Genomic DNA, 18,089 nt, shown 5'->3' with positions numbered 1-18,089 from the left:
TCAGAACAAATTGTTCTTTACAATGACAGCCAAACCCTCACCTTCTTCATTGAAAAACACAGGTCATTTACTAATTATAAATCTCTAATCACAATATTAAATTACATTTTAATATGTGATCATATTCATCTGGTTTCTGAGCATGCAAGCATGTTTTTCCCTTTCTACTTCCCTCGCTCTCCTCCTTTCATAATGTTAAAACATGTTTTGGATGGACAACTAGGCCATGGCGCATTTGATTAATGATTAGTTATGTTACTCTTGAAACGTAATTAGATTGGTGTGCTTTTGATTTTGCCATTTCCAATCTTTCACGGTATGGGAAATTCATGTTGTCTTTCTGTCTCTCCTGAGCAAAAACAAAAAGTTGATCAATGCAAAAATCGAACGAAAACCAAACATCAGAGGGTGGTGAAATCAACTAGACAAAGGAAAACGTATCATCTATCTTTATTAATATAGATACCAGCAGGTTTACATAAATATAATTGCAAGAGTATACAAATGCCCCAACAAAAGCAAAAATACATTTTTATATAGATTCATTTTTTTTTAAAGGTAATATTTAACAGTTGTTTACACGGTAGCTAAAAACACATAGGTGATATGCACACATACCTATAACCTGTCAGTGCTATCAACAGGTTCATTACTGATCACCAGAAAAAAAACTCATGGAAACAAAGCAGACTTTCACATCAAACCAAAGCCAGACAGGTTAAGGGGACACAAACAGAACAGTGTGTGAACAGACTAACTGATAACATTTACAATATAAACAAAACACCCATGATGAAAATTCTGAATGACAACTTTGTTTGAATTAGGTGAAATTTGTGTTGGTCTTGACTGACACAAGCCCAATCATAAAAATAAAAACAAATCCCGGTGGCACACAGTATCAATACTATTTCAAAAAGTGACATAAATAATTAACATAATTACAATATTTCGTTATAGTTTCCCCTTTGCAATGAACAATCAAGAGAGGCTAGATAGATAAAATATATATTAAAAAAGTTACAGATATACATTTATATTGAATCAAGCTGCATAGCAGTTTGAGACAAAACTTAAATTGCAACGACGTGAAACAAATGCAATTCATATTTTCGTGAAAATAAATCAGATGCACAACAAATTGCACAACACTATACATTTATCTGGTCACTCATTTCTGTACGGCATTTGAAGCACACAAGTCGTATGGCTTGCAAGATACTAGTTATCAAGGGCTAATAACCACTGACAATTGTGTCACAGCGGTGAATAAAATAGGCAACACTGGTACAAGATAAATCTGGTCTCTACTATAAAAAGTTTGTCAAGGCACAAGTATATCATCCAATGTACTGAGCAATACTTCTAAAATATATTTGCTGTACACTGTGATGTCATAAATCATTGGTTAGTCTGGGTGCAAATATGGTAAAAATATAGATGAACTTTCAAGGTGACCTCTGCATTTCTGTAGTCATTGGTTGAGTAGGAAAAGTCGTTAATTTTTAGGTCTTCAATAAATGAAACCTTTACCGGCACAATAAAGTATAGCGCCACTCAATTAGAAAGACTCATGTCGTCCTCAATGTAAAACATGTAGCCTACTTGACAAATAGGCCTCTTATTTTGTCAAAGCTCATACTACATGGGATATTCATGGGTTACATTTGAAAATAGGTATTTCTTTCCTCAATATCCTTATTAACAATAATCTTATTGTGTATTCATAACACAAAACATTAACATGTTGCTAACAAAAGATCGTATGTATACTATATATAAAGAATGTACTTTATCATTGAAATTGGTCCAATGTTGAGTAAGGTGGCCTGATTAGCAACCTGCTCGGGTTGAGGTAACAAACACATTCTGCGTTTGGAGTTTTTTGTAAACCCTATTAACAAATATTTAATAGATACTGTTTTAACTGTCTGTATGGCTTTATTACTGGCAGAGTTGTCCAATAACTTCCTGCTCTTTCCTTATTCAAGAGGTGAAGTAAGTTGAAGATGTGACAGTATAGGTTAAATGTTTCATGGATGATATCACAAGGGTTTGACTTTAAACTATCAGATTTGGACAAACATACTGTACAATTGATCTCAACGGAAATCTATCAAATGGAAGAAAACAATGCACAGGAATGTACATGTGACTCAGTGTACATGTTACATTTGAACTCCCTCAATCATAAAGTTGTATCCCTGTCCTCACATCTACAAGGAGAAGAAAAGCTTCACTGACAGATATGTCACACAAGACCACAGCCAACTACAGTTTCAACAGGTGGGGAAGGGCCCAATCCACATAACTAATATTAATACAATTACGGAGTTAAATCAGAACCAAACTTGTACATCAAGTCATTTGTAGCACAAATATGATTGTGGGACACAATTTAGACAATATCTAAAACAAGAAATACCAAATAAATTAGATATGATTTCTGAAAAGATGTATTAGAACTACACCAGTAAAAAAGATATGATAAAATATTTGTAAATATGATAAAAATTCACAAATACTCATGACTACTGGAAACAAAACTACTAGTATTTCACAAGAGTTGAAGAAGGCCAATCACAGACAGCTCTTTTCTCCAAAGCAACTTAACGGTTCATTCTTCATGAGTAGGGTCCCTTTAAATATCTAAAAGAACACAGCTCAAGCTCTGGGATGGGAAATATGGGGCCCCACCAATCACATTACTAAAAATAATTTAAATACTCTCCATTTAAAAAATCTGCTTGTTTTTAAAGTGAAAAAAAGGTAATGATGTTAAGAACACACAATAAAATACAACACTAAGAGAGAAAGATGGAGGCACTCAACGAAGCTGTTATTGTTGTCATCAGAGACCAGCCCCTTGTTCATGTGTATACTCAGATTCAGACAAAAAACAAGACACAATCTTACTGTTGGCTCCACTCCAGCCCAATACTCACATGTAAAGAATAAAAGCACAAACCAGTTTCGCAGCAGTACAGGTGTAGGGTCTTAATTTGAGCTAGTTTGCTATAGCAGAAAAATAATCCTGCAGCAAAAGGAAATGTGAATTATTCTGTGGATTATAATTAATGGACATTTTTGTAGAGGTTGATACATTTTTCATTAGGGTAAATCAAGTCTGAAATTTCAAAGTCGAAATTTGACACACAAGCGAGCTGTGTGTCAAGAAGCAGAGCGGCTTGGCAGAGTCGTGTTGCAGTTGCAGCGATGGTACAAGACTAACTATCAATTGGATATCATGAAATTCGGGGTAAAAAGTACAACAAAAATATATACAAAAATTATAAAATACAAATAATAATAAAAAAGTTTTTCTTCCAGTGCAGGAAAATTCTCAGCAACAAAAGAGTGATCAAATTAAGATCATACATCTGTATATCACGCCTGACACTAATAATCCAACTACAAACAACCATTCATGCTCAAGGCAAAACAGATAACTGCTCCAGTCACTTTCACCACTTTCTTCCTGTCAAAACATGGCAAGTCTCAAACGACAAATATGAACACACCAATCAATATGAGCCATAAAACTGGCCATTCATGAAGACGAAAAAGGAGGCTGTGACTTGAGGCCTTGACTCAGGTCCTGGGGTGGCCCACTGTAGGCAAGAGAGTTGGTATTTTACAGTAAGACAAACATACGGAAAACTCCTCTCTGATCTATGGATAAAAGTCCAGTTTGTGCGTGCCAGACGTGAGCTAATACAAACATCTTCCATGGAGACATCATCACAAAACAACACATTATCTACATTTGCAATAGAATGATACAAATAACAATATACTCTTTAATTACATCAGACAACCGTGCACACTGGTATATAGTACACATATATGGTTCTGATTTATTCAAAATATAGGCCTATTTAATTATGTAGACTGGAAATGAATAATTTAAAGGCTGGATGATTGTTTTCTCTTGATCCACATTGACCCTAATCTAGAGCATCTCTCGTACTACAGAGTCTAATCAGGTAAAGAAATCCATGGTGTAATACTCAAATATTTGGAGTTATTCTCAGGAATGGGTAATGGGAAGATGGCTGCCAATAAGAAACTGGTATTTCATGAAAGGAACAATAAAAAAACTAAAGCCATAACTCAAAACACATGCATGAGTAATAAAGTTGTGGAGATGTACTGACTAAATAGCTGACTAGCAAATGCATAGGCCAACTTAATGAGTAACTGGCCACAAAAGGAAAGCATCATAAAGTGCTGAAAGAACTAAAGTCAAAATATATTTACAAAGGTTTATTTTTCATTAATTGTATATTTTCTTTTGCTATTTCCTAAAATACTTTTAATATCGTATAAAAAGGACAACAATGCGTTATAAACAACTGTGAGCCCACACTCTGGTCCTGGAGAAGACAGAATGCTGTGCTAGCTTCCACCACCATCCTTATAAAACCACACCGCAAAGTGCTGCTCTGAGAACTGATGAGTTAGCCAAACATTACATAGTGTCATGTTTCATTAAGAGCTGGAGGCGACTAGCTGCGAGATACAATGACAGTTGTGGGGTGACTACAACCTATGTCCTATTTTGAGGTCCAGGTTTAGATGCAGTGGAGGACTGGTGCCCTGCTCGGCGCCACTGTGGAGCATCTACACATGAAGACTGTCCTTGGAGAAAAAGGCCGCTGAGGCTTACATGTAACTTGGAGTTCGGACAGGAGCCCACCATTGGGTTTGTTTTCATTCTTATGCCATCTGTAATGGGGGTCTTCTGCCATCTGTAATGGGGGTCCACACCGGGGGTCTTCTGCCGTCTGTAATGGGAGTCCACACTGGGGGTCTTCTGCCATCTGTAATGGGGGTCCACACTGGGGGTCTTCTGGGCTCCTAAAGGGAGGGGCAATTACATGTTTAAAGACATAGAAGCATGTGAACAGTAGTCAGTGATTCAAATTGGAACTAGAATTCCAAATGGTTAATCCTGCTTTCTGAGATACCCTCAAAGATGTTTAAAATGAACAACGAAAGTACAACCGTTTTAAACACATTGTTAAACCAAACTTTTTAACATGTTTATAGAGAGATGAGCATTCACCTGAAACCTATAGCAGGCCTAGTAGGAGCGAGTGAGGTTGTTGCCCTGCTCCTGCAGGCTGACAAGCAGGTCATCTATCTTCTCCATGTTCTGGGAGGCGGTCATGCTGTTCTGCATGCTCCCTGACTCAGACATGGACTGGTTGAGCAGCGACTGGATCTGGGCCTCGCTCTCTCTCTGATTCTGACCAGACTGACTGATGGCAATGATCTGATCAGACAGAGTGGTTCCAGGAGAGGTTATCAGCTGGCCACACTCTGTATGGGGAAGAAAGGGGTAGTCACTGACTTCATGCCACATGAAATGTTAAAGAAAACCAAACAATGTCATAAGCTTTTCTGGAGCATATTAAAAAAAAGATGACATTTGATAAAAGGACAGATCACATAATCATGAATCCTTACCATTCTGAATCCCAAAGAGGAAGAGGCCTGGCTGCTGGGCCTCGCTGGGCTGGTTGAGGCTCCCACTGACTGCTGTCTGGAACAGAGACCCTGGCTGCTGTACGGGGGAGGAGGTGGTGGTCTGCAGGCCTGCCACCCCATTCTGAGTGCTGAAGATGCCTGTCTGCGGGAGTTCCTGGGCAGCCATGCAACCCTGCAGGGCAGATATGTTGGATTGGGGCATGAAGAGAGAGACGGGCTGCTCTGGGCCGTTGTTGGAGCTGGTGATCAGCTGCATGGGCTGCTGCTCTTGGAACAGGCCGTGATGGCGAGGCTCTGAGGGGTTCCCCACCACCTGGCTCTGGTCCTGGAAGGCCATGGGCTCAGAGGATTCCTGCTGGCTAACAGTCACCATGCTGGCCTGAGAGAACAGCATGGAGGGGTTTTGGGGCTCCTGAGAGTTCAGGCTGCTGCTGCTCATGGGGGGCATCTGGCCCTGGCCACTGAACAGCAGACTGGGGGGCTGCTCTGGAGTGGAGAGGTGTTTGCTGCAGAACAGTAGGCCAGCCTGCTGCTGCTGGGTCTGAGAGAGAGTGTTTGCAGGTGGATGAGGGGAGATGTTCTGAAACATAGAGTTCTGCTGAGGTGGCTGAGGCTGGGAGGGCTGCTGCTGCTCCATGGGGGTCCCCTGCTGGATAGGAGAAAGCTGGGTCTGAGCCTGGAACACTGACTGGGGCTCAGGGGCAGAGGTCTGAAGGGCACTGAGGAAGGCCAGCTGCTGCTGCTGGCTGCCGCTAGCGGAGAGCTGACCAGACAGGGCACTCTGGGGGAGGAACAGGTTGGCGGCAGAGGGGGGCTGCTCTGGGGAGAGGCTGGTCCTACTCAACACTGTCAGGGTGTTCTGGAAGAGGGTTGCCTGGACCTGCTCCTGGGTGGGAGAGGCCTTCTGAGTGTGGAACAGCACCCCCTGTGGGTCCTGTGCCTCAGCCAGGGGGCTGGGGTTATGGAAGAGGGGTGGAGAGGGATGAGAAGGGGTCTGATGGAGGAAGTTGGTCTGAATGGAGAGGAGGTCATTGGCTTGCTGAAAGAGTGCTGCTTGCTGCTGCTGTTTCTGTTGTTGCCTCTGCTGCTGTTGGGCCTGCTGAAAGAGGGAACCATGGTTCTGCACCATGCCCTGCTGGGAACCCTGCTGTTCAGCGTTCTCACCTAGAGAACCGCCCTGAAATATGCCACACTGCATTGGCATCTGTGATTTAAACAGCTCCTGCCGCAGGTTCTCCAACACATGCTGTTGCTGTTGTTGGTGTTGAATTTGTTGGTGTTGAATTTGTTGCTGCTGAATCTGTTGCTGCTGAATTTGTTGGTGCTGAACCTGTTGCTGCTGAACCTGTTGCTGCTGAATCTGTTGCTGCTGAATCTGTTGCTGCTGAACCTGTTGCTGCTGAACCTGTTGCTGCTGAACCTGTTGCTGCTGAACCTGTTGCTGCTGAACCTGTTGCTGCTGAATCTGTTGCTGTTGCTGTAGTTGCTGTTGCTGTAGTTGCTGTTGTTGCTGAATTTGTTGCTGCTGTTGTTGCTGAATTTGTTGTTGTTGAATCTGTTGCTGTTGTCGCTGTTGCTGCTGGCTGCAGTACCCTTTTGCCTGCAGTTGTCTCACTGCTTGTTCCAGTTGGGCCACATCGTCTGGGGGGAATATGGGCAGCTGGTGCTGCTGGGGGGCAGGTTGAGGGGCCTCCACTTGTTGACTGAGCCTCCCTACCGCCCCAGCATTGTTGCCAGCCCTGTCCTGACCAAGCCCCTCTCTGGGCTCCAGGAGGAACTGCTGAGGCCCAGGTTGGAGTAGAGAGTCTGCAGGCACGGGGAAGGAGTTGGTGAGAGCGATGTCCTGCTTCTGTATGGTGCTCAGGGCCTCTGCACTGTTGAAGACTGCTGTTTGGGATTCGGCAGGGTCCTTGGCAGGCCGCGGCAAGGAGTTGGAGAACGGGCTGTTGTTGGGGGGAAGGTTGGAACTCATGTCCAGCGTCTGCTGGGCGGAACACATGACATCGGGGGTCCGCTGAGAATACAAAAAACAGATGATACCTGCTAGCTTTTCATATACAGTGCCTTGCAAAAGTATTCGGCCCCCTTGAACTTTGCGACCTTTTGCCACATTTCAGGCTTCAAACAAAGATATAAAACTGTATTTTTTTGTGAAGAATCAACAACAAGTGGGACACAATCATGAAGTGGAACAACATTTATTGGATATTTCAAACTTTTTTAACAAATCAAAAACAGAAAAATTGGGCATGCAAAATTATTCAGCCCCCTTAAGTTAATACTTTGTAGCGCCACCTTTTGCTGCGATTACAGCTGTAAGTCGCTTGGGGTATGTCTCTATCAGTTTTGCACATCGAGAGACTGAAATTTTTTCCCATTCCTCCTTGCAAAACAGCTCGAGCTCAGTGAGGTTGGATGGAGAGCATTTGTGAACAGCAGTTTTCAGTTCTTTCCACAGATTCTCGATTGGATTCAGGTCTGGACTTTGACTTGGCCATTCTAACACCTGGATATGTTTATTTTTGAACCATTCCATTGTAGATTTTGCTTTATGTTTTGGATCATTGTCTTGTTGGAAGAAAAATCTCCGTCCCAGTCTCAGGTCTTTTGCAGACTCCATCAGGTTCTTCCAGAATGGTCCTGTATTTGGCTCCATCCATCTTCCCATCAATTTTAACCATCTTCCCTGTCCCTGCTGAAGAAAAGCAGGCCCAAACCATGATGCTGCCACCACCATGTTTGACAGTGGGGATGGTGTGTTCAGGGTGATGAGCTGTGTTGCTTTTACGCCAAACATAACGTTTTGCATTGTTGCCAAAAAGTTTAATTTTGGTTTCATCTGACCAGAGCACCTTCTTCCACATGTTTGGTGTGTCTCCCAGGTGGCTTGTGGCAAACTTTAAACAACACTTTTTATGGATATCTTTAAGAAATGGCTTTCTTCCATAAAGGCCAGATTTGTGCAATATACGACTGATTGTTGTCCTATGGACAGAGTCTCCCACCTCAGCTGTAGATCTCTGCAGTTCATCCAGAGTGATCATGGGCCTCTTGGCTGCATCTCTGATCAGTCTTCTCCTTGTATGAGCTGAAAGTTTAGAGGGACGGCCAGGTCTTGGTAGATTTGCAGTGGTCTGATACTCCTTCCATTTCAATATTATCGCTTGCACAGTGCTCCTTGGGATGTTTAAAGCTTGGGAAATCTTTTTGTATCCAAATCTGGCTTTAAACTTCTTCACAACAGTATCTCGGACCTGCCTGGTGTGTTCCTTGTTCTTCATGATGCTCTCTGCGCTTTTGACGGACCTCTGAGACTATCACAGTGCAGGTGCATTTTACGGAGACTTGATTACACACAGGTGGATTGTATTTATCATCATTAGTCATTTAGGTCAACATTGGCTCATTCAGAGATCCTCACTGAACTTCTGGAGAGAGTTTGCTGCACTGAAAGTAAAGGGGCTGAATAATTTTGCACGCCCAATTTTTCAGTTTTTGATTTGTTAAAAAAGTTTGAAATATCCAATAAATGTTGCTCCACTTCATGATTGTGTCCCACTTGTTGTTGATTCTTCACAAAAAAATACAGTTTTATATCTTTATGTTTGAAGCCTGAAATGTGGCAAAAGGTCGCAAAGTTCAAGGGGGCCGAATACTTTCGCAAGGCACTGTATATTGGAGGAAAGATCGATATGGTTCATATGGATATGATTCTACTATTTAATGAGGCATTATCACAGCCAAGGCTGGGAATGCATTTGTAGAGCTTTTACCTTGAACACGCCAGCAGAAGGGAGGTTGCTGGAGACCTCCATTGGAGTGACCTCTTCTCTCTTCACAAGAGGCAACATTGGGGGCATCAAGGCACCATCAATTACTGTAGGGGCATGTAGGGACAATGTTACAATTTTGGCATACAGGAAGGAGTACACACACACACACACCTATCCATTACAAACAAGAACACACGATACAGCATGGTAGAGATATACTATACCTTTCATCCGTTGATCAAAAGGGCAGGGCTTGCCTGGAGATGGAACTTCTTTCTTCACAGATATGTCCACTGAGACGTACACAGATAAGCAGGTTGAGTTAAGGACATGCAAATCAGATGACCTTATTCTTCATACCCAGTCTCATTCTCCCTCGTCTGCATGTCAGGTTTTCACATACAAAAAATATAATATGAAATGAAACTGTATAGAGTGAAAAACAATCAGGACTAAATTTGCATGACTTGACTGTTTTGTATAGGGCGCTGCCTAATCCGGTATCATGTTTAGTACATACTGTTTTGTATAGGGCGCTGCCTAATCCGGTATCATGTTTAGTACATACTGTTTTGTATAGGGCGCTGCCTAATCCGGTATCATGTTTAGTACATACTGTTTTGTATAGGGCGCTGCCTAATCCGGTATCATGTTTAGTACATACTGTTTTGTATAGGGCGCTGCCTAATCCGGTATCATGTTTAGTACATACTGTTTTGTATAGGGCGCTGCCTAATCCGGTATCATGTTTAGTACATACTGTTTTGTATAGGGCGCTGCCTAATCCGGTATCATGTTTAGTACATACTGTTTTGTATAGGGCGCTGCCTAATCCGGTATCATGTTTAGTACATACTGTTTTGTATAGGGCGCTGCCTAATCCGGTATCATGTTTAGTACATACTGTTTTGTATAGGGCGCTGCCTAATCCGGTATCATGTTTAGTACATACTGTTTTGTATAGGGCGCTGCCTAATCCGGTATCATGTTTAGTACATACTGTTTTGTATAGGGCGCTGCCTAATCCGGTATCATGTTTAGTACATACTGTTTTGTATAGGGCGCTGCCTAATCCGGTATCATGTTTAGTACATACTGTTTTGTATAGGGCGCTGCCTAATCCGGTATCATGTTTAGTACATACTGTTTTGTATAGGGCGCTGCCTAATCCGGTATCATGTTTAGTACATACTGTTTTGTATAGGGCGCTGCCTAATCCGGTATCATGTTTAGTACATACTGTTTTGTATAGGGCGCTGCCTAATCCGGTATCATGTTTAGTACATACTGTTTTGTATAGGGCGCTGCCTAATCCGGTATCATGTTTAGTACATACTGTTTTGTATAGGGCGCTGCCTAATCCGGTATCATGTTTAGTACATACTGTTTTGTATAGGGCGCTGCCTAATCCGGTATCATGTTTAGTACATACTGTTTTGTATAGGGCGCTGCCTAATCCGGTATCATGTTTAGTACATACTGTTTTGTATAGGGCGCTGCCTAATCCGGTATCATGTTTAGTACATACTGTTTTGTATAGGGCGCTGCCTAATCCGGTATCATGTTTAGTACATACTGTTTTGTATAGGGCGCTGCCTAATCCGGTATCATGTTTAGTACATACTGTTTTGTATAGGGCGCTGCCTAATCCGGTATCATGTTTAGTACATACTGTTTTGTATAGGGCGCTGCCTAATCCGGTATCATGTTTAGTACATACTGTTTTGTATAGGGCGCTGCCTAATCCGGTATCATGTTTAGTACACACTGTTTTGTATAGGGCGCTGCCTAATCCGGTATCATGTTTAGTACATACTGTTTTGTATAGGGCGCTGCCTAATCCGGTATCATGTTTAGTACATACTGTTTTGTATAGGGCGCTGCCTAATCCGGTATCATGTTTAGTACATACGGTTTTGTATAGGGCGCTGCCTAATCCGGTATCATGTTTAGTACATACTGTTTTGTATAGGGCGCTGCCTAATCCGGTATCATGTTTAGTACATACGGTTTTGTATAGGGCGCTGCCTAATCCGGTATCATGTTTAGTACATACTGTTTTGTATAGGGCGCTGCCTAATCCGGTATCATGTTTAGTACATACTGTTTTGTATAGGGCGCTGCCTAATCCGGTATCATGTTTAGTACATACTGTTTTGTATAGGGCGCTGCCTAATCCGGTATCATGTTTAGTACATACTGTTTTGTATAGGGCGCTGCCTAATCCGGTATCATGTTTAGTACATACTGTTTTGTATAGGGCGCTGCCTAATCCGGTATCATGTTTAGTACATACTGTTTTGTATAGGGCGCTGCCTAATCCGGTATCATGTTTAGTACATACTGTTTTGTATAGGGCGCTGCCTAATCCGGTATCATGTTTAGTACATACTGTTTTGTATAGGGCGCTGCCTAATCCGGTATCATGTTTAGTACATACTGTTTTGTATAGGGCGCTGCCTAATCCGGTATCATGTTTAGTACATACTGTTTTGTATAGGGCGCTGCCTAATCCGGTATCATGTTTAGTACATACTGTATATAGAAGGGCATTTTTGTTTGTTTTTAGATGGATCATCTACACTTCCATGTTTTGTTTCATTGTTTTAGTTCCTTTCCCTGTCACTTCCTGCTCGCTCATTGATAGTTCGTGCCACAGTGCCCAAAGGACGTTTTGACGCCTGGAAGTGATGAGGAAAAAGGAGGAGACAAATACCCCCCTGTTCCCAAGTTGACATGGCTTCCTGTACTAAAGACTGTAATGGTAAATTTAGAGCAGGCTAGATGATATATCCACCTAATACAGTTGTCGTGGTAGAGTAATGGTTGTAATTTACACTGGCCGAAGACATGGTCTGAGGAAATTTTGTTTTGGTCCTAATGTGGCGCAGAAGGTGAAACAAAATATAATTTGTTCATGGACTTATCACAGACCTGGTTCTGGAGTGTATGTAAAAGGCTGCACGTCATGGGATCGGCCAGCATTGGTCACCACGTAGATTCCCACACACACTGCAGACGCGATGGCTGGGTTCTGGTAAGGAGGAACCTTCACAATCAAGTGATTCTGAGGGGAAATGCATAACAGACAAATCGACTTAGCTAACAGAAATGTACAGTAGCCCCAGTCTTATAATTACATACATCAAGTCATGTGACAAACGTGTCAACATCCCTTATAAAATAGGCTCAAGCGCAAAATTACTTAGATTAAATAATCAAGTGATGTCAGCACAATCTAGAGTTGAAAGAGAGAGAGAGCCACAATGGACATGATCCTGGCACAGACGATGAACTGGAGACTCCATACGTCATCAACTAGTTCAGATGTGCAACACCTTTCAAACTTTGCTGACTAGTAGAAGGTGTGGCGATGATTTACAGAGTTTGCCTGGTTACACATGGTTACAAATTGTGAATAACATGTGAAAGACAGCTAAAACACCTCAGGGCTCAGACAACTGATTGAGGCTTAGCTAACGAAGCTCTGACCCTCTGGCTCCCAAGGGCAAAGGTTTATGCAGGACTGTTGAGACCTACTTACCACCGTGGCTCACAGTAATTAGGTGACAAAACAATGAGGCCATTCACCTCCTTGAGTGAGTAGCAATTTAAGATGATTACATCTAAACCTACAAATCTCAAATGGCTGCTGTTATCTAATCACCCTGTTAAATCATTAGCATGAATCATTCTAGGACCACAATAAGCAGAGAATAAGCTTATTTACCTGGTGAAACAGCTCCATGTCAATTTCAGCCTCTGCCTTCCAACACTTCTCATCTTAGGGGGGAAAACAATGAACGGTTTCATTAGTATGGTAGGTAAAGGAATAAATATAAATGTTATTCATTATTCATATACTGTAAGGACATGGATTTCAGACAATAATTGGTTGTGTAGACCTACCTGATACATTTTCCTGGAATATGACTTTGGTGTCCTTGAGGAAGTTCTTCCCAATGATGAAGACCTCCTCACCCCCCCTCACCGAGCAACTGTGGAGGGACTTCTTCAGAATCTCAGGCACCCCTGCAGGCTGGGCTGTAGACAGGACACCAACAGACCGTCAGGCTCTGAGTTCTGCTTGACCTAGCTTCTTTAACTAATATTCTGTCACGAGTACAGAACTGCTGGCCTTCTCAGAGGAACCAGGGGAAGCCGACAGAAAAGCTTAAACCAATTGCTCAAGAATACCTTGTGATTTCTTGGAAGGCACATGTGTAATCTTGGGGAAATAGTAATTGTGCTTTAATTGCTTTGCCAGGAAAAATGTGAGCTGAGCTGGTGTTTAAAAAATGGTGTGTATGTGCATGTACTTGAGATTTTAAGTATATTTTTTTTGTTATTTTACAGGATATGATCATTAACCAGACAGTAAAATGACTGTACTATAGGTAAAGTTTACACTCTTTGCAGTCCCCCTTTCTCACAGGCAAATAGAAATCCCCAAGTTTCTATAAACAACAAGCTCAGACTCCTCCCACTCCTCCTCCCTCCCAGTTTTCACAGGCCTTCCACACTCTCACCACCCCGCTCCACAACACACACAGACAGACGCCATTGGAGATTTACATGTTCTGGACAGATTTTTGCTTGGTCGGATTGCACTCTGGCATTGTAAACAAAAAAGTCCACACCTCTTTCACCGGCCTTTCTTTCTCTCCCTCGTTTTTTTGGAGTTCTGCTTCTAAAACCACCGACAAATAGAATTTCTTATATCCCAGAGCAGTCTTTCCTGTTTTTGCCACTCATAGCCACACCCTATGCCCACAACGGGAGGAACACGTGATGCTGAAGAGAGTCTATAGACATGGTCTCTGAAAATGTACTTAAATTAGAAAATGATCTGCTAAGCAGATCAACATCAACTCTTCAAAGTGTCCAAGTCTTCAGCGTGGAACTTAAAAACGAGATGAAAACAATAAAACAAACCTATATTACAAATGCTCGTAAGACTATCCAGTCAAATTTTGACAGTAACGGCTACCAATGGAGACTTCATTATTTACATTATTGTCCTGACCCAAGCTCCTTTTCATGTTCCTCCTGTCCACCCAGCCCCCTGAATGAACCTCCCCCTTCCCCTAATTTTATTTTTATTTTACCTTTATTTAACCAGGCAAGTCAGTTAAGAACAAATTCTTATTTTCAATGACGGCCTGGGAACAGTGGGTTAACTGCCTGTTCAGGGGCAGAACGACAGATTTGTACCTTGTCAGCTCGGGGGTTTGAACTCGCAACCAGTTACTAGTCCAACGCTCTAACCACTAGGCTACCCTGCCGCCCCTAATCCCCTGGTGACGTGCGACAGCTCTAAGCTCTGACAGCGTTCCTGAGAGGACTCCGGTGGGCAGATGCTATGAATAACCTAAAGCCACTCACTGCACAGGATGGGGGACGACGGTGTCTGTAACGTGAGCACCGAGCCGTCCGGCCTGGAGATGTTGACCCGAAACACCAGCCTGGCACGAGTGCTCTTCTTTTTGGAGCCGGCCACCCCGATACGAGCTTCCACATCAGCGTTACGCAGCTTCAGGATCCCCACGCAGTCCACCCTGCAGAGAGAGACACACACAGCACAGCTGTTAGACTGGCAAGCAGGCCTGCTGAACAAGGCCCCAGCGGCTGCAATAGCCCCCAAAGCACTCCCGTTGGAGGTCTACTAAGAGGAACAGTCTCCAGTATGTGTGATTTTACAGAATTGCAACAGCTATGGCAATAAGTAGATACATACGCCAGGGTCATATTATTGCTGGGGTCCAGGGACACTTCAATGACAGTGGTGCCCTCGATGTCCACCTCCTTGCAGGCTGTAGTGTTGCGCCCTGTCACCCTGCAGGCCTGGTAGAACCCATGTGGCTTCACACGCCCAGCATCATTACCCACAAACACCTGCAGCACCACTGCCTCATTCACACCCTCCAGCTGTGGACAAGAAGGAAACAAAGAACACTCAAATCAGAAAATAGCACAGCTGCTCCAAAGTCAACTCTACCTATTTTTGTAAGTCAGTAGAGAATTTTGAGCGTGGAATATATTGTGCAAGTGGGGTGGAGCTAAAATAACATACAAAGGTGAATAGACAGTGGCAGCTTTCTGCTTAGTAAGATGATATCTAATAGCATTCTATGATAACAGAGCTGTCACTGCACAACTGTCTGTTTTGCTGTCTACTTTGAGAGTAAAACATTTGAAATATGGAATACCTGGTGAATAGCATTGCTGATACTGAGATATGACAAAGAAATGCAAACAAAGTCACGATTTGCGGTTGTAATCATTTCAAGAGAATAATGATAGTTACCTCTTTTCTCGGTGGACAAGAAAATCTGTTGTGTTTATGTAGTTTATATACTATATTGCATTTAGCAGGCACATTTATCCAAAGCTACTTAGTCATTCATTCATGGGAATTGAACCCACTATCCTGGCATTCCAAGAGCCATGCTCTACCACCTGAGTGCTGCCTTCCAAGGTGTGTTGTAACCGCTAGCTATTAAACCTTGTTTCATAAAAAGAAAATAACCTGGGGTTGATATGTTGCATCACTTTTTATACAAGTTTCTACATAGCCTGTGACAATCACTGAATCACTGACTTAAGAATGTTAAGCCAATGTAGAGGTGTTATGTAACAATGAGTATGGAGCAGGTTGATGGTGGCATTTGATGAAGGACAGATAAAGGCATACTTTCAAAGGGGTAGAGTCAAAACAGTGACACGTGTATGGGGCACTGACCGTCCACAAAAAGCCCTAGAGGCCACAGCCTCCCTGGTCCTGGTGCTGGTTTAAGGCGTACCTTTAGGGTAGGGAAGCCCTGCTGAGTGCGGTCCTTCACTGACCCCCTGCTGCCCTCAGTCAGGTAGCGGGCTCTGTGCTGGGTCTCAGGCTGGACCAGGATCTTCAGCTCCTTGCACTCACTCTTCTGAGGGAACTGGCTCGCTAGGGTCCCACATTTCTGATGGGTTGTTTGGGAGCCATCTGCCAAACTGCAAGACAGACTGGTTAGCTACTGTGTCAGCCCAACAGCTCCTAAACAACCTACATTGAAACACGCAACGCTAACATTAACTACAATACACTTCCACTTCCATATATATTTAATGCAGGGGACTGTTTCCTTTCACTCATTCACAGCACTGTCCCCTGCTAACCCTAACCCTGCCTGTGACCTTGTAATCATTGGGGACTGAGGGCCGCATAACCTGGTGTTGGGTGGCAGTGGCAGCAACCCTCACCCCCACTCCTCCTCTCCGCTCCACCTTGTGTTCATTTATGTAAGGGGAGGAAAGATCAGCTCCACTGTTGGCACCAAGCTTCCTCTCAGTGGAAGAGAACTTGACAGGACTTGGAGACCATCCACTTACTATCAAAGTTCCAGCCAAGCTGTGACCCCCACCAGCAAATATCTGTGTGTGTTTGTGTGTGAGTGAGTGTCAGTATGTGTGTATGGTGGAGCATAGGGGGTATTTGGAACTGGAGAGCAGCAGGGGACTAGTGAGGGATCCCCAAATAGCTGCCATGGTTTCCCAGTGACACTAGTGAGCAATGCAGAGTTTGGAGGCTCACTACCAAGCAGGGTCCATCAGAACCTCTTAGGTTTATTTAATCTGCTCTGCTTTCTCAACACTTTTCAAAGAGGCTCAGTGTGATTCACCATGGCTGACCATTGTTTGTGCTGTGGTATCCTGCCCCTCCCTAGCCTCTGATCTGCCAGCTCTTCTTCAAGCACAGACAAACGTTCAACCAGTGGTTTGGTTCGATTTCCTTTTGTGGTATAGGGGTTTACACATCTTAACAATGGGAATAAGTATGGAGCAAATTTAGTTAACTTCTTAAAAATCAGGTATGAACAGTTCTGTTGAGATGTTCATTCAATATTAGTTGTAATGGTATAAGTTGATCAGTGTTTTTCGATGAATTCATAATTTTATGACATTTAACTTGTCTTAATGTATTTCTAAATGTATTTCCATTCTGTGTTCCAGACAAGATTCAAACTGAAAACAGAAACTCAACCAAAGTCCATAGAGCCATCTCAGAGATGTAAAAGAACAGGAAAGTTAACTCTGCAGACCAAAAGGAAGTAAACAGTAGGCTAGATATGTTTCCACATGGGCTAATTTCACTGTAAAAGAGATCCAGGGGCACCCACCTTCCTTTGGTACAGGCCTTGCTGTCTGAGCCCAGCTGTGAGAGCACAAAGTGAGGCCCTTTGGCACTGTCTGCATCAAACACGTCCATGCTGGCCTCCTCGGCCGAGGCAGGCTTGGGCCCGGGTCGCTGGCGGGGGGTGCGCTTGCGCGACTTCCGGGGCACCTCTGTGTTGTCGTTGTAGGAGCTGGAGCTGACGATGCTGAAGTTGGAGGCGGAGTCATCCATCCAGATGCTGTTGCTCTGCTCGGAGTCCTGGAGCTGATCCTCCTGGCAGGACATGCGGCTGTCGTCAAACAGGTCCTCGGGCGGAGGCGAGATGTTCAGCACCGTGCGCCGCTTGGAGGGCGTCATCTGGTGGTGCTGCTGGGCCTCCTGGGATGCCCCCCCTCTTCCTCCTCCACCTAGGGATCCGGCCCCTCCTCCTTTCTCGCCACCAGCACTCCCACTGTTGCCGGTCCCGCCCTCGGCGCCAAGCATCTCCGCCACCGCTCTGCTACTTACACCTTCGTCTGGAGCGCCGATGCCGGTGTGAGCAGAGGTCTGGTCGGTGGCTGAAGTAGTGGAGTGCATGGTGGAGCTGGAAGAGGTGGGAAAAGCACTGCGAGGGCCTCCCATGGTCATAGAAGAGGAGACGTTGGTGGCATCTACAGTGTATATAATTA

General features: G+C 43.6%; 1 protein-coding gene across 4 annotated transcripts in view; it reads right to left on the bottom strand.

The window, feature by feature from the left end:
* Positions 1–434: 434 nt before the first annotated feature.
* LOC110526388 (nuclear factor of activated T-cells 5) overlaps positions 435–18,089 on the bottom strand; it is a 61,128-nt gene continuing 43,473 nt past the window's right edge. For 3 of the 4 annotated variants that reach the window (XM_036980742.2, XM_036980744.2, XM_090238636.1), the window contains 12 exons: positions 17,426–18,071; positions 16,070–16,259; positions 15,004–15,194; positions 14,652–14,824; positions 13,176–13,310; positions 12,997–13,049; positions 12,201–12,333; positions 9,491–9,559; positions 9,267–9,370; positions 5,473–7,507; positions 5,069–5,325; positions 435–4,860 (listed from right to left, as the gene is read on the bottom strand). In XM_036980742.2, the coding sequence (XP_036836637.2) occupies positions 5,087–5,325; positions 5,473–7,507; positions 9,267–9,370; positions 9,491–9,559; positions 12,201–12,333; positions 12,997–13,049; positions 13,176–13,310; positions 14,652–14,824; positions 15,004–15,194; positions 16,070–16,259; positions 17,426–18,071 (3,968 nt within the window). In that variant the 3' untranslated portion in view covers positions 435–4,860; positions 5,069–5,086. The remainder of the gene's footprint in view (positions 4,861–5,068; positions 5,326–5,472; positions 7,508–9,266; positions 9,371–9,490; positions 9,560–12,200; positions 12,334–12,996; positions 13,050–13,175; positions 13,311–14,651; positions 14,825–15,003; positions 15,195–16,069; positions 16,260–17,425; positions 18,072–18,089) is intronic. The other variant, XM_036980743.2, reaches the window with a different exon arrangement.

This window comes from Oncorhynchus mykiss, chromosome 6 (assembly GCF_057628025.1).
Source record: "Oncorhynchus mykiss isolate SJ-2025 chromosome 6, ASM5762802v1, whole genome shotgun sequence".
In the NCBI taxonomy this organism is placed as follows: Eukaryota; Metazoa; Chordata; class Actinopteri; order Salmoniformes; family Salmonidae; genus Oncorhynchus; species Oncorhynchus mykiss.
Note: the sequence above shows the minus strand (reverse complement) of the source record. Positions and strands in the feature narration are given on the sequence as shown.